The following is a 12,449-nucleotide window of genomic DNA, read 5'->3' on the forward strand; positions in this document are numbered from 1 at the left end:
AGTTGCCCCTCAGAAAGGGGGAGCCCCATGTGGAGGCACCGAGTGCGATGGTGCATGACTGGACAACTGGCGAGGGGGCAGGGGCATTCCTGCCTGCAGGGAGGCCCCTCCTGTAGTGCTAGCAGCCCCAGAGCCAGCTTGATCTGGTTTGAAGGTGCGTGCCAGTGAGCTGGGCTGGCTCCGTGCTGCCACGTACAGCACCCCTGGGAGCCATGTGCCGTCGTGGGGGGAGGGGGTCTGCCTGCCACAGGCCAGGAGCGCCTCAAGGGCCTGCTGCTGCCATCTTCCCTACCCTACATCTGTCCTGTCTAGTCAGTCTCTAAGCTCTCTGTCTCTGTGCTTGTGCCTGGCATAACAAGGTTGATGACCAAATACAGGCCCTAAGGGAGACGGGGTACAATGTGATGGTGCAGGCACTGATTGTGGAAGCACTTGGAGCATGGGACCCAAGCAATAAAAGCGTCCTGCACACCTGTAGACTACCCCGCCACTACTCAAAACTGATGAGGGGGCTCATAGCATCCAGTGCTCAAGAGACAGCTATGTTGATCAGCTATGCATCACCGGCCCCTGCCAACACAAAAGCAGCTGCCTGAGACTGCCAGCCAGAAGCGAGACCCAGGGAACAGACTAACACCCCACATGCCACTAACTAGAGTTTCTCCTTATGGCCTTCCCCCCACCCTCCCTGCTTTTTTCCCCCTCCCCTTTCCTGCTTTACCTTTTGTCTTTCTAATTTGTCCCTATTTACATTCTCACTGACCTCCTGCCAGGCTTTTAGCTTCTCTCATTCCTTGGAGTCTCAGAACAGCAGAGACTCCCCATGCCTGAAGAAGGGTGTTTGCACTGGAAAGCTTGCCGAGAACTTTTTTTCAACCACTCAGCTGGTCTAATAAAAGATATCACATCTACTGAAAAAGCCTTGAATAACTGACAAAGACTATTAATGCCTTTGACTCTTCCCCACCCCAGCAATTGTACACTGTATGCTAAATTCATTGTCCCAAAAGGTCTAGGCACCTTACACTCTGTCCTGATGCAGTTACTATGCACAGGGCATTATGTCTCTCCCTATCACACCACAGTAATGGCATTTTTTAACCCTTATACCCTGGGCTAACGTAGGCTGCATGACTAACTGTATGTTCTAGATCAGGGCGGGCAATTATTTTGGGCGGAGGGCCACTTCCTGAGTTTTGGCAAGCCATCGAGGGCCATATGACAGACAGCCCAGGGCAGATGAATATTAATTTTCTAAATTTTTAGGGACCCCGCAGGCCAGATAGAATGGCCTGGCGGGCCACATCTGGCCCCCAGGCTGCATTTTGCCCACCCCTGTTCTAGAGTGTATCAACATATACTAACTATGTACCATGTAGCTACCAGGTGTGGGGTCCTACATTCTCTTCAGTCTCTACAAAGCCATGTAAATACCAGTAACTATGATTTTTAACATTTACTAATACAGTTTCATATCTATAACTTGCCTTAGGAAGGAGATGCAACTTTAGAGCCTTTTTCCAACCCAGGACCCTATTTTCTATCAAATAAAAGAACACAGCAGGCTGGCATGAGTTTCCATTGCTACGGTCACCCAGGCCAGCTGGAATTACAGTGAGCATCACACCACACCTTCCCTTGCAATGCAGACACACTGCCTGTTTTCAAAGGCTGCAATCCAGCTGGTTTCTAGCAGGGCTGAAGCTTCACTAGAGGCAGAGTGACCTCTGCTGGCTTAAAACTGGAATCCTTGCTGTGGGGGCTTTTGCTTCAGACCAGAAGAATGCACTGCATTTAAAAAAGCTGGCCAAAGTTTATCCCAACCAGGCATTTTATCCCATAGAAAATATCATCCACACAAATCCTTGCCCCTCACACACTTCAGCTCAGCCATTCTCAGATGGATGGGAGATGTGGGCCTGATCCTCCTCCCCTTACACACTTAATTTGTACCGAAATAGCTTCACTGACAACAGTGTACAGTATATTAAATTAATGACTAGACAGTAACCATAACCCCTGCCCAGTGCTAGAGCTATAAGGTAACACCCCCCGCCTGGGCCAAGTCCTGTTACTACAGCACCGGAAGGTGCCCATGGAGTTTTAGAAACAAGAGACCCAAAAAGTCCTCCCAAATTCCTACCCAAAAAGTAAGTGAATAAGGACCAAAGCAACTGGGTGGTCCTGTAGTTAAGGACACCGCCTGGCACTGAGGAGACAGCACTCAGTGCTTGTTCTGCTACATTTGGCCTGTTGGACAAGTCACTCCAGCTCTTTCTTGTTAGTTCCCCCCTGTTTACACAAAAAAGAGTAAAATAACATTCCCCACCTACCACGCTGTGAAACTAGATAACAAGCATGACATTCACATACCCTGTGATGACAGCTGTGCAACAACCCAGCTAGAAAGAAATAGGAGCAAAGTATGAAGTCATGAGGCTATACATGGTATGTGACCTTTCTAATTAACAGTGGCAATAAGGGTTGGGTTCAATGTATCTAGGTCCTTCTCAACAAATAAGTAAACCATTCAAGCTTCAACAGGAACCTGGGAAAAATAAATACACCTGCTGCGGGTGCCTGAACACAGAATTCCCCTGCTTTCAACTTACCGCAAGACTGACCCAAAACAAGGAAATCATTCAGGGAAAGAAAATAGAGTCAAACACTTGGAAAAACACAACAGAATCAATATTTAAATAAAGAATACAGAACTCCTATTGCAGGCCCTTTGGCAGTAGTGTATCTAGTTCCTTCCCGAACACCAATGATAACATCACACTTGTTATTTCCTTGGCCATCCCAAGCCAGCAACCTCACCACTAGGCTAGAGGCTCCCAAGGTGCCCCCACTCGCCACTTGGAAGGAGTAAACAGCAAGAGCCCACATGTCTCTCCACAGGCCTGTCTCCCAAGATGCTTGCCTGGTCCTGCCTGGAGGCACCACCTCAGCTTGGTGACTCAACTTGCTTTAGGTGCTGACTAGCCAGGGCCTCAGGAGTCCGCTCTGCAGCTGTCCTCTCTGTTGTGTCGTACAGCAAAATCATCTGCAACAGCTCTCAAAAGAAAGGCACTCATCTGCATGGTCCCTAACAGCAGATCCTTTGAGCAAAACATCAGATTGTCTCTCAGAGGTCAATGCAGAGGGAGGACTCAAGAGCACTTATACGTAAAGTTCTCGTTGCTTGGATATGAGCTCTTTGTCACAAGGTAAAACCTCTTTCATCTCCCTGATCTTCTTTGCCTCTTCCCTCCCTGAATCTAAATGCACGGGCTGGTGCCCTGCCACATGTTACTCGAAGAATTGTGGCTAAGTCGTCTATGCGAAAAGGGAATTTTTTTCCTTTTTCACCAACAGTAACCAAGAGCTTCTGGCCATCGGGATGTCAAGCACGTGCAAGCCCTTTTTGCTTTTCCTATCGGTGTTTTTAAATAGTGCAGACACTGAACTGGATTCACTGAGCTGGGCAGAGGGAAGGGTGGTGTACACCCGGGAGCAGCCAAAATGGCATTCACCTCATCACCTCACGGTGGGTGCCAGGCAGGGAGGCATGTTAAGGGACCAAAAACTCAAAGATGGTGGCGTGTTGCCTCCTGCTGCCAAAGGTTTCCCCTCCTAGGCTCAGACAAGAGACTCAGGGCCCTGCAGACACATAACCAGAGGTGCACAGGAGTGAGTGGGGCCCTCACGCTCAGCATCTCGGTCCATAAGCAGGATCTCCGCTGCTCTGCTTCGCTTCTAGCGCGACCACACCAGTGAGGAAGGGGACGCCTGGCTAGCGAGGCAGAGGCGTGTTTAGCACAAAACAGCAACTCCCTTCAGGCAGGAGCAAGCCTGGGGCTGCAGGTGATGAAGCAGGGAGGGCTGGGGGGGTGCCCTGCCACAGCCTGGCAATGGTGACTCTAATGCAGGGGTGGGCAAAAAACGGCCCACAGGCCGGATACAGCCCGTCAGGCCTTTTAGAATTTTTTTAATTAAAAAAAAATTTAGAAAATTAACATTTATCTGCCCCTGGCTGCCTGTCATGCGGCCCTTGATGGCTCGCCAAAACTCAGTAAGCCCGAAATAATTGCCCGCCTTCCTCTAATGGCAGGAGGGGTCCTGAGGCCAGGCGTTGCCCGTGCACCACCGTCTCCCTCCCAAATCTGACCCTCGTTCTCCCCCGTAGCCGGGCAGCAGGGTCACATGACCGACATGGGGCCACTGACGCCCCGCCGCGGGGGCCGCCGGGATCTGTAGTCCCCCCGCCCCGCGAGCCGCGGCCGAGCCCGTGCCGCAGGACCGCATCTCCCGGCGTGCCCCGCGGTTGTTGCTAAGGGCTACAGGGAGCTGCGAGCTCGGCGGGTCGCTGCAGGCAGGTGGGAGTCGGGGGCAGCGGCAGCGGCGGCAGCAGCAGGAGGGCGGGGGGAGGCTCCGCGCCCGTGGCGCAGCGGGGGTGGGGCGGGGTGCAGTGCCGGGCCCGGGGCTGACGGTTCCTCCTGTCCCTCAGGCCGCGCCGCTGCCATGTCCTAGCTCCTGGGACCCGCCCGCTCCAGCCGGTGAGTAACGCGCCCCCGCCGGCTCCAGCGGCCTCGGGAGAGGGGCTGCGACGCCGCCTGGGAGCCCCCGCGGCTCCCTGCCATCCAGAGCTGCTTCCCCCCACCCCCGTGTGCGCTGCCTCTCGAGGCTGAAACCAAACCGATCCGGTTTCTCCGCGCCCCCCAGGAGGACACCCGTGATGAGGGGTGGGAGCCCCGGGAAGCGGGTCCGCAAAGGGCACTGAGAAGCCCATATAGCTTTGAAACGTGCGGGGCCTCCGCGGCTCCTCGCCTGGCTGTGCAGCGGCTCGCGGCCGCATCTCGGGGGCTGCCACGTCCCCACTGAAGAGCCAAACTTACGGCAGCCCCCGCGTCCCTGCCTGTGCCTGGGCTTTGCGGCCCAGGCCCTGCTTGGAGTTGGCGTTTCCTGAAAAAATAAATAAATACGGAGACTAAGGAAGGGTCGCTCCTTTTTTTAAGAGGCTCGTGGAGGGTAGCGATGGGTTACTTCCTCCCTTTACGCAGGAGCTTTGCGGTTGAAAATCTGTTTGAAGGCGTTACAGTCAAGTAATTCAACGTTCATCGGCAGTCTCTGACCGAGCGGTTAGGGTATTTCTAGGGAGGGGAAGACTTGCACGCCAGGGCCTCTTCCTGGGTTTTACCCAGGGGGCGGAGGGGGGCAATCCTTCAATTCAAAGACGGTCTCCACTGCTTGTTGATGGGTCTCGGGATGACTTGCATCAAACCGTTGTTGCTTGAATCCAGGCAGTGGCCCCAAGTTGAATGTGGCATCTGAATGCAGAATCCAGGCAGTGGCCCTGCTCTGCAGCCTGCAATGTTTGTCTCTCCTTGCTCTCTTCCTGCCCAATAAATGTTGAATTCTTGTATTCAAATGCACCCGCTTTAAAAAGAGGGAGTGAATGTAGCTTTGTGCCCCAAAATGAGGTACAGGCTGGAAATGGGATATGTGGGTTTGAATCCCCTCTGCCTTCGTCAGGAATTCAACCTGTGCCTCCCACGTTCTGGCTGAGTGCTCTAGTTACTAGGCTATTGTATAAAATGAGGGGGCGGAAGCACCAGCACTGTCACTCGCTCTAACCTCATCTTTGAACAAAACCAATGACTGCTGCTGGTTTGTGGGATCCCTGATCCTGTAGGTGTGTCAGAGGTCTGATCAAAGTCTCCTGGATTACACTCGCCCTCGGGGCAGATCGGTGCAGGAATTCTTACTCGGAGAAAGTCAGTCTTGAGCATGAGCGATGGGGAGCTGTTGAGCCCACATAAGCCTTAGCAAATTCCAGCTTTGCACAGATGCAGGACTAGGGAACTGAACCAGCTAAAACCTGGTGGGGTAGATGGAGGTTTTGAGACTTGTGTTCTTGGACTTGGGTGCCTGAATGAGTCCAGCCCTAAATGACTTGCTCATGGTTACACAGGAGGTTGGTGGCAGAGCAGGGTGGTGAACTGATGTTCTCAGACTAGTCCCCTAACTGCTGAACCACCCTTTCTCCAACTGAGATGGAGGCAAAAATTGGGTAAAGGGGACAGGCGATGAGCAGTGAATCAGGCTTTTCAAATTAGTTCTTTTTTGACAATCTTGAGCATCTTTTGTTTACAAGAAGACGTTAAAGCTGACTTGTGCTTTTAATATAATTTCTGTTGCTTGCTAGTTCCTGGAAAATGAGTACAGTGCTGACAGTTCTTAGGGTTTTTAAACAGGGAAGACATTATCTATTAAAGTGACACGAGACCACTTTTATATTTTTAAAATGGAGTCAGCTTTTATTGAAGCACAGCTTGTGTTTGTGAGTCATGTGAATTGGACTGTAACCTTTGGTGTTATTCATTGATTGCTTCTGAGTAGAGCGGAAAAGGAAAACGCATTTTGCATCAGGATTTCCTTCCTGGATGATTTTTGTCCTGCCCTCTTCCAAAGATGGATGTCATGTGAAAAAAGTCACAGTTGCCAAGTGTGCTGGAAGGATGCAGTTTTGATCTGTTTATTTTCAACCAAATTGAAAATGTTTCCATGTGACTCTGCAGAAAAAAACAACTTTATTTTGGTGTTTCTAGTGCCTTTTAATCTGGTGCTTTTGTTTGAATAGTCAGTAAGTCTCTCTGTGTAGATATTATTGCTTATCAGTATTTGCAGTCCAACCATTTTCGTAGTTCACTTGTGGCTAAGGTTTTATTAAATAAAAGCATAGTATATCCATGCTTAAATACATTCAGGTCAAAGTTGAGCAGTGTCATCACCTTCGGGAGCAGGATTTCTGTTTAACTTAAATCTAAGGTGTATTCTCCCCAGGGCCCACAGTATAGTGTGTGCAGAAGTCCCTGCCAAAATAAATGACAGGCTGGGAGTGTGTAATGACAATGGGTCAATAGTCATTCAGAGCTCGGGAGAAAAGCACTTCAAGGTCCCAGCCAGCAAAATAAGTACATGTCCACAAAGGGCTTGAGCTTGCTTCTGTTGAGATCCCTGGCAAAACTCCCACTGCCTTTAGTAGGAGCATAATTGGTGCCTGAAACTAGCAGAACCAGAAGAGTCTAAAGAATTATATCTTAGGACTTGATCCTGCTGCACTTAATTTGTTCATCTGCTATGTCTTTGCTGCCAAAAGACACACTGCTTTTACACTGATATAGCCATCTTGTCATTAAAAACGCATCATTTTGGCAGTGAAACCAGAGTCGTCCCAGTTACTTCACCAAGATTTTTGATAGAAGCAGTGATTGCAAGCCTGGGTAGCCCCATGCAATCATTCACTTACTAGTTAACTGCCATGTAAACAGCTGTGTTTCTAGAGTATAAAATCACAAGAGGGCTGTATTATGAGTTGAGAAAGTAAATGAGGATAAAGAGTTGAGAGGAAGAGCATGCGAGATGGATCATCTTGTTCCAGTCCTTTCTCCCCACTATTTTTAACTAAATAAACGTAGGGGTTTTTTGGTAAAACCATTCTCTTCATGGAGAAATAGAGGCACAGGAGGAAGATGGAGACAAGATCCCCAGCACCCAGTAAAGCCAGGGATAGAATCCAGGAATTCTTTATCCCAGCCTTTTACTGTAACCATTAAATGGTTCTTCTTCCTTTACAACTGTAAGAATTGATATTGGAATTGAAGCATCAAATGCGGATTTCTCTAGTCTGAAGTTGCCCCATTTGTTCATTAATAATGATGTTAGAGACAAATTTTCTTTTATACCAGCATTTAAAAGTAACTTGTTTTAATTGACATCAGATTTACCCAAAGAACCTTGTTTTAATTGAAGCACTTGCTCTTTGCAGCAATCTTAGTCTCCATCAGCAGCATCCTCGAGGGAAAGGGCAGAAGTTTTATTTGAACTTGAATCGTCTTAACGTTTAATTTTCTGCTCCTGCATTTAAAATGAAAAAAATGCAAAACAGAAGTATTGCCTTTACATCAGAATGGTATTTCAAAACCCCTTCTGGGTGGGGTTGATGTCTGTCATTTGTGTGTACTTTGACACAGGCTTACGGCTCCTCTTTGCACAAGGAGTGTTCCCTGCCCTGAATTGTATAATTAATTGTATAATATATAATCTACATAAGTTTTATATGCATTAATTATGTGCAGAGAGACATAGCTAGCCATGTTAGTACAGCAAAAGCTGTGTTAACTGGTACTTTATTAGCTGGAAAACTCTTATTAACCAGCAGCTGATGGACACAGCAAAAATGAAACCAGAAGTACCACTTCTGTGTTTTGCTGCCGCGAGTAGAGCTTTTGTTGTATATGGTCAAGGAGAAGACAGAGTAGATTTGTACCTTTTATAGGCTAACCAAAGTGTGTGTGTGTATGTACTAATTGTGCATGTGTGTGTATATAATATATGTAGTAGATTATATTCTAATTTCTCTCTCCGTCTTATACTCTGATTTCTGCATGTCCTTTCACAGCATTTGATGAAGTAAACTTCAGCCCACGGAAGCTTGTGAGAGATATATATATATCATCATATCATCAGATGCTGTGAAAGGACATGCAGAAAACAGAGTAAAAGGAGAAGAGAGAAATTAGAATATAAATATAATCTACTTTGGTTAGTCTATAAGATGCAAATCTACCCTGCCTTATACATTATACTGGTACAGCTAAAGCAGTACAAGATCTATTCTGTGTATGCAGTTATGCAGTAGAGCTCTCCCTGCACAGAAAGGGGAGTAAGTTGCACTGGTATAAGTCATTTGTATGCCAATGAAACCATCTATACCCCAGGCTGTGCCATTCTAGATCAGTTTTAAAAAAATCACTAATCAAAATCTTTGCAACAGTACAGAGTCTGTGTTGACCAGGAGACTAATAAGGCAGGTGAAGGGTGGAAGAGGAAATAGAGGCTGAGAGAGAGCGCGCTTTGAGTAGAATTTGGCTTTTGTGGCTTACAAGCTCCTTGCTCCTGCTCTACATAGCATGCAAGGGAGAATTTTCTTGGTGTGCCATGTTAAACTGAACGCACTTTCCCTTAACTCAGTTGCATTGAAATTCTGGTTTAGAATTTGCCCTTAACAATAATTTTAACTGTTGCTTTGTTTTCAACTTGGATTTTACTGAAATCATTGCCATGCATGGTTTCTGCGTATAAATGTACAGGGATTGGTTCTACTGAAGTAAGTGGAGCTAGTGATATGAGGAAAGCTTGCAGGATTGGACATTTCAGGGGTTACTAGAGGTGCATCGATACATAGGTCTGGTATCGGATCAGCACCAACATAAAGAAAATTGGCTACCTCAGAAATTGGCCTGATGTGATCGATAAATGGCCCGTGCATGCATGCAGCCGCGGCACAACACACAGGTGAAGAGGAGCACAGCCGGCAGCTTGGAGAGCTGCATGTGGCAGGTAAGTCTGTGGTGGTGGACGGGGAAAGGAGAGGGAAGGGGCACCGGGGGACAGATCACAGCCCCCGCGGTGAGGTAGGAGTGGGGCTGGGGCTGCCCAGCCAGGGTGGGGCAGGGCATGGGATGGAGCTGCAGCTCATTGTGGTGGGGGGGATCTCCCACCATTGTGTGCACCCTGGGAGGGCATGGGGTGGGGGAGCAGACATGTGCCTCTGGATCTGCACAGGGCAGGCTGGGGCTGCGGCTGCGCCAGGCTCCTCCCAGTGGGGGTGGGGGCTGGGCTGGGCTGCTCTGCGCTCAGGGCAGGCAGAGGCAGTGCTGGGAAGAGGGCTTGGGGGGACTACGGTGAATTTTTGGGGGGGTTGCAGCCCCACTGCTTAGCCCCCTCCCAGCACCACTGCCTGCCCTGAGCACAGTCCGGGCCAGCCCCCACTGGGAAGAGCCCAGCGTGGCAGCCCACCCTGTGCAGATCTGGGGGCACGTGCCACCCCCCGTGCCCTCCCAGGGTATGCGCAGCATTGGAAGCCACCCCATCCTCCCCACGCCCTCCCCAAATGAGTCACAGCTCCGTCCCCTGCCCCAGCCCCACTCCCTCCCTCATTGCCGGGGCATTGATCTGCCCCACCATGCTTCTTCCCTCCCTCCTCCCCTTCCACCACAGCAGACTTACCAGCTGCACAGCTCCCTGTGCTGTATAGGAAATCAGATCGGTATCGGCCAATATGCCTCCTTAAAAATCAGCTATCGGAATCAGGCCCAAAACTCTGTATTGGTGCACCCCTAGGAGTTGCAATGATTTCTGGTGGGGTTGGGAAAGAATCAGTTTACTTCGGAGAGCTCTGTGTATTTTTTGCATGATTCCACAGTAACTTTCAATGAAGGTTATGCGGATTCCCCAGCCGTTCTGCGCTCCATGCTGAAAGCTGACCAAACTCTTGCCTGAAGGAGTTTTATCAGAGATGGTGAAACTAACAGTGCTATTAGGGGTTTTTTTATGGGAAAACTTCTTTCCCAGCCAACTAATGATGGGGAAAGAGGTTGGATTAACTCTTTGTTTGCCATTTGCGGAAAGCACTGTGGGAGTCAGAGAGCAGTTGGATCATCCTGGTACCTAAATGAGGCTGTATGTCTGGTGAGCTAGTACCGGTTTCTTTTCCTCTGTGTGTATTTTGCTTTGTCCGCCGAGCCCAAACCAGACCCATCTGTCTCGGCCTGCTGTCTTGCTTCAGCTCAAATGTGCACACGTGTGCTGGCAGCAGTTTTCCTGTGCAGCTTAAGACCATGCCAGGTACAACCAAAAAAGTTTGTTGAGCGCTGAACAGTAAAATCTTTAACGTTGATGACACCGAGGTTGTAATTACGCCTCCAAAGATAACATTGCATTAATACAAACAAGGGGTTTCCTGTTTCCCTCAAAGATGCTGTTTCGGCCTGGTGTGGAGATGGGCAGTTTGCAGTGAGCAAGCTGCTCTGGCAATCTTAAGAGTAGAATCATTCATAAACAAACATAGACTTTATAAAATTATGGAAAGAAACCTTTGAAACTTAGTGCTGTGAATATGAATTACAAAGATGCATAGTTGATCTGCCTTTTTTTTCCCCCTCTCCGCTCTAATAGGTCCGCTCCTGTCTGATCAAAGCTTCTCCAGGAACCATTTCCAACAAAAATGGCAGGTAAAGAACTGCACCAACCGGTGATGCTGAAATGGGGGGTTGCAAATGGATGTCTTATCAGTGTGTAAAAGGCAAGATTTTTGATGGGTGATGCCTTTCATTGCAGCAACTGCAAATTTAGGACTTGGGCATTATCAATAAGTAGCAACCAGTAGGGTGGATTAGGCTTGAAACACCTCCTCTCTCTCCTTGGACACTGCATCCCTTAGCCCTTTGGCTGCTACTCTTTCCTTTTTTTTCCCTTTTCTTCTTACTTTCCTCCTTCTCTCCTCCTCCCCCCACTTTTTTTATTGTGCATCTACCTCAAGATCATTGAGGTCACTATACTGGCTATGCAAGGCAAAATGTGACTTCTTCAAAGTTTGCAAAAAAGGAAGCTGGCCTGGAAAGACTGCCCTGAAAGAGCCCCTTGCTGCAGAGGTTACACATCTCTTCCACAGCTTTTCCAGCTGCATAATAAATGTTTAAAATTATGGCTTAATTTTGCTCCCAGGGAGATCCATAGCAAAACTCCCACTGACTTCATTGGAAGCAGGAGCATGTCCTGAATTTATTCAGTCTCTAGGAATGGACAGTATAGTTTTGGACTTCGGGGTTTGGTTGGTTGGTTTTGTTTAAGCCGATGTGACCTAGGCATGAGTTCTGTAGCAAACCCTAGGGTATGCTGTCACATCTGAGAGAAGAATATAGTCTTAGATTTCTTTTTCTTCCCTGAAAGAAACCCCAAATATTTTAAGGTCTGATATACACAGGCTTCTTAAAATATAGCCATGTTTGGGGTGAGGAAGTGTCAGGTCTCTGACACTCAGCATTAGGATTGTGCGAAGTGCCTAGTATTCGCTTCGGATTCAGCTGATTTGGGGGACAGCAATTTGATTCAGTGATTCGAATCAGTGTCCCGAATTGATTTGGCTGCGGCTCCTGGCTCTTTGGAAGGAAAAAAAAAAAAAAGCCCGCACTCACTGGCCTCAGCCAATCCCTGCTGCCTCCCACTGCCCCACGCACAGTGGGGGACTCTGCTACAAGCCCCCTGACCCCTGCCTGTTCTCCCAGCACCCTCATGGCTGCCCTGCCCACCCCAGCTCCTGGCACTTTTAAAAAAAAAAGCCTGGACTCATCAGCTGCTGCCTGGCTGTTGGGGCGGGGGGGCAGTGCATGGGGGGCTCTTTCATAAGCCCCCAGAAGCCCTGAGGCCGTTGCAGCAGCCGGTGAGTCCAGGGTTTTTGGTTTGTTTTTTTTAAAGGGCCAGGAGCTGGGCCAGGTGGCACAGCCATAGGGAGGGCTGGGAGAGTGGGTGGGCATTGGGGAGCTCATGGCAGAGCCCCCCATGCAGCATGGGGCAGTGGGGATTAGCTCCCCCCCCACAGGTACTACCCGGTGACTAGGGGCTTT

The 12,449-nt window shown here is 49.0% G+C and overlaps 1 protein-coding gene across 3 annotated transcripts in view; it reads left to right on the top strand.

Annotated features, from left to right (window-relative positions):
• The first annotated feature begins 4,269 nt into the window (after positions 1-4,269).
• Positions 4,270-12,449, top strand: part of SCAMP4 (secretory carrier membrane protein 4) — a 31,066-nt gene continuing 22,886 nt past the window's right edge. Inside the window, exons 1-3 of one of the 3 annotated variants that reach the window (XM_019513309.1) lie at positions 4,270-4,358; positions 4,490-4,538; positions 11,002-11,057. In XM_019513309.1, coding sequence (XP_019368854.1) covers positions 11,051-11,057 — 7 coding nt within the window. In that variant the 5' untranslated portion in view covers positions 4,270-4,358; positions 4,490-4,538; positions 11,002-11,050. Of the gene's footprint in view, positions 4,359-4,446; positions 4,539-11,001; positions 11,058-12,449 lie in introns of those variants that run through there. The other 2 variants (XM_019513311.1, XM_019513310.1) reach the window with 2 other exon arrangements.

This window comes from Gavialis gangeticus, unplaced genomic scaffold, assembly GCF_001723915.1.
Source record: "Gavialis gangeticus isolate Ggan-Ray unplaced genomic scaffold, GavGan_comp1, whole genome shotgun sequence".
Lineage (NCBI taxonomy): Eukaryota > Metazoa > Chordata > Crocodylia > Gavialidae > Gavialis > Gavialis gangeticus.